Source organism: Xyrauchen texanus, unplaced genomic scaffold (assembly GCF_025860055.1).
Source record: "Xyrauchen texanus isolate HMW12.3.18 unplaced genomic scaffold, RBS_HiC_50CHRs HiC_scaffold_1156, whole genome shotgun sequence".
NCBI classification, from domain to species: domain Eukaryota; kingdom Metazoa; phylum Chordata; class Actinopteri; order Cypriniformes; family Catostomidae; genus Xyrauchen; species Xyrauchen texanus.
In genome coordinates this window covers 1166-5218 of record NW_026265494.1, presented here as the reverse complement: position 1 = coordinate 5218, position 4053 = coordinate 1166, and the positions used below count along the sequence as shown (strand labels likewise).

The following is a 4053-nucleotide window of genomic DNA, read 5'->3' as shown; positions in this document are numbered from 1 at the left end:
GTTTGTGTGTTTGTGTGATTGTTTGGTACTTACAGAAACCTGGAGAAGCTCCTGAACTCTGTTAAACTGGATCTCCATCTGGATTCAGTGGATCTGATAGTGATTTCAGTCGGACCATCAGTGGAGTCCAGACTGAAGATGTTCAGTGTTCAATTCATGCATTATTTCACTCAATACTCGCGGCTTTGTTGTGTATTTATTGTCAAGTGTCACAATTATTGCAATAATATCTGTGTCAAAGTTACTCAATGATTATATTGAAATAATATTTTAGTTGATCTTCTATTTGTTTTAATTAGAGCAGATATAGTTGTTAGAGGGGATTTTATGATGTCATAATGGTCATGTTACAATGTAAAGTTCCTCCTATGGGGCATGTTGTCACGTTCCACTTTCCTCTTTTACAGGTAGATGACAATAAAAACACTAAGCTGTGTTCACGAAACAAGTCCACATATTTGTGCCAGACATGTGTGAAATTAATGTGAATTAAGAAAATACTCTGAACCCCAAGTGCATTTACACAAACTTAATAAAAACAGAAAGTGTTTGTTTGTGTCGCGCTCTCCCCTAATAAAAGTGTGCCATTATATCAAAATGTGTCATGGAAACTGAACTGTTTATTTTACTCTCTTTTACATGTAAAACACCAAACAATTAAAACAAACAAGTTTCGGGGGGTCTGGGTATCTCAGCGAGTATTGACACTGACTATCACATCTGGAGTCGTGAGGTTGAATTCAGGGTGTGCTGAGTGACTCCAGTCAGGTCTCCTAAGCAACCAAATTGGCCCGGTTGCTAGGGAGGGTAGAGTCACATGGGGTAAACTCCTCGTGGTCACTATAATGCGGTTTTCGCTCTCGGTGGGAAGCATAGTGAGTTGTGCGTGGAGAATAGCATGAAGCCTCCATACGAGCTATGTCTCAATGGTAACGAGCTCAACAAGTCACGTGAAAAGATGTGAAGAATATTTGACGTTTTATTCATTTAGCTTAAGCATACAGAATTAGATTTGCTGGAATTTTGTCATGAAATTAAAACGATACATGATCTATGTGTAAATTTTTTGGTACTTACAGAAACTTGGAGAAGCTCCTAAACTCCTCATTTATCTGACTGATAGACTGCAGTCTGGAACTCCATCTAGATTCAGTGGCAGTGGATCTAAAACTGATTTCACTCTGACCATCAGTGGAGTCCAGACTGAAGATGCAGGACATTATTACTGTCAGAGTGAACATGAGATCAGTGGTTATGTGTTCACACAGTGATAAAGAGTCGTACAAAAACCTCTGTCAGTCACTCTGCACTGATACACTGACAGATACTGCAGCTGCTCACACACACACACACACACACACACACACACACACACACACACACACACACACACACACACACACACACACACACCGTTGTGTTTCCATGTTTTATGGGGACTTTCCATAGACATAATGGTTTTATACTGTACAAACTTTATATTCTATCCACTAAACCTAACCCTACCCTAAACCTAACCCTCACAGAAAACATTCTGCATTTTTACATTTTCAAAAAACATAATTTACTGAGATTGATAAGCTGTTTTCCTCATGGGGACCCGACAAAATGTCCCCACAAGGTCAAAAATTTGGGTTTTACTATCCTTATGGGGACATTTGGTCCCCACAAAGTGATACAATACACGCTCACACACACACACACACACACACACACACACACACACACACACACACACACACACACACACACACACACACACACACACACTCACACAAACACACACACTTTAATTCAACTTGTGTATCTATGTCCATCAGCAGGTCACTGAAATGCCAAATGAAGACATTATGTTGAATTGAAGGACACTTGATTGGAGAATTCAGTCCTTGTCAAGAAGCTTCAATCAGAACCGTTCCACAGCAGGCGGATGCGTTCTGGGACTTTTGAAACCAAATTAGTTATTTCAATAAACTTTTTCCCTTTGTTGTTGCACATCATGAAAGCAGGAAAAAATGCTGTTAGTCTTTATTGATCTGTTTTATCACGGAGAATTTTGTCATATTAATAATGAATACTTGTTTATTATTGTGATGTATTTAGTGTAAATAAGATTACTGTACTAATTACTCTGTCTGAAAAGTAATTGCATTAATTATTACTAATTACTTTCTAAAACCCATAATCAACCTCGACCAGATGAGCGGTTTCACGTCGATCCTTGTGTTGGATTTATACAGTCAGAACTGAAATAAAATGTTCACTTATAAACTGAGATCATAAGAGCCCATAGTTACAGAATCCCCTAAAAATGACCATAAAAGTTACTCAAGTAAATGTAACAGATTAAATGTAGTCTGTTACTACACACCTCTGCATCTTACACTAGGAGGACACCAAAAAGTCCAGCGGCTTCCCTTCCTCACATTTATACTCTCAAGATTTGAACTCAAGTGTCTGTGATTCGTCACCTTTTGACCCCTTAAACTTTTATCACCAATAAAGATGTTTCTGTGTGTAATTTAATTGTAATGGTCCCACACTCTTCCTGAACTCTTTTAAAAATGTCAAACGACTCAATAGAGCAGAAGTGAAAGTGGTGTGTTCCAGTTCAGATCATTGAACCAATCAAACAGTGAATCTGAGAGTGTGAGGTGAAAATCACATTTGTATTGTCAGAGTTGAATGATTGTGTTTCTCTCAGAATAGAGCAGCTCTGTCTCCAGTGAACATGTTCAAACCACAAGAGATTTTATTTACATTTACAGTAAATGCAACTTTCTCAGCTATTAACATCTCAAAACCTTTTAAAACATGTCAAACTTTACCAAAGTACTTTCTTGATCAAATACTTCATGTAATTCTCTCTGTAAGTAGAAAGACACTTTAAATAGTGACACACAGATTGAATATTACACATTTAAAATGTCGACATTATTTAAAACAAAAGATGACCTTTGACTTCTGACCTTTAACCTCATTCATCATGTTGAACATGGTGATAATTCTACTGTCTCTTATGTTGATGCTGCTCTCTCTCATACTGCATTCAATTATCAGAGACGTTTAGCATCAGACAAATATGACACATGTAACATTTTTCAGATGCAAACTCCTGCATAAGGAACATCTAACTTTTGTTTTTGCATTATCTGACGTGACCATCACACTCATTTACATGAACACACTTTGCATTGGCAGCACATGCTTCAGTTGTCTGGGAGTTTTTAATAGTTCAGTGAGTTTGAAACTGAAGACGGAGAACTTCTTCATCCAGAATCTAGATCCACAGCAATCATGACTTTCATCAGCATCTTTATCTGGATGTTCACTAGCTACTGTTTTAGAGGTAAGAACACATTAAAATATCTCATTCTACACTATATGACTGATCATGTGTGTCCTGAATGAAATGAAACAGTTTTTACAGTTTTTATTTTCTTGTCTTAATGTAGAATCCAGATGTGCAGTGACAGTCACTCAAACACCTGCAGTGAAATCTGTTCATCTTGGAGACACATTTACTATCAGCTGTAAAACCAGTCCTGAAGTTTATCAGGGTTGGGGTTATCAGCCTCTTGCCTGGTATCAGCAGAAACCTGGAGAAGCTCCTAAACTCCTGATATATGCTGCAACAAACCGCTACACCGGAACTCCATCTAGATTCAGTGGCAGTGGATCTAAAAGTGATTTCAGTCTGACCATCAGTGGAGTCCAGACTGAAGATGCAGGACATTATTACTGTCAGAGTGAACATTACATCAACAGTAAAAATCTGTTCACACAGTGATAAAGAGTCGTACAAAAACCTCCGTCCGTCACACTGCGCTGGTCACACACACACACACACACACACACACACACACACACACACACACACACACACACACAGACAAACTGAGGAGTTCAACTCGTATTTGCATCTTTCATAAATAATTCATTTAATATCTTTAAATACGTCAATTTAAACAATATTTCCTTCTGTCACTCTCACACCAGTACAAAAACTTTACCAAACTGAATTTCTGTCCCATACAAATATAAAGACATACA

At 37.9% G+C, this 4053-nt stretch overlaps 1 gene segment (V, D, J or C); it reads left to right on the top strand.

The window, feature by feature from the left end:
* The first annotated feature begins 3248 nt into the window (after positions 1-3248).
* LOC127641608 (Ig kappa chain V region 3547-like) lies at positions 3249-3790 on the top strand. The segment is given in 2 exon segments: positions 3249-3349; positions 3456-3790. Coding segments are annotated over 2 exon segments (387 nt in total).
* Positions 3791-4053: the final 263 nt, after the last annotated feature.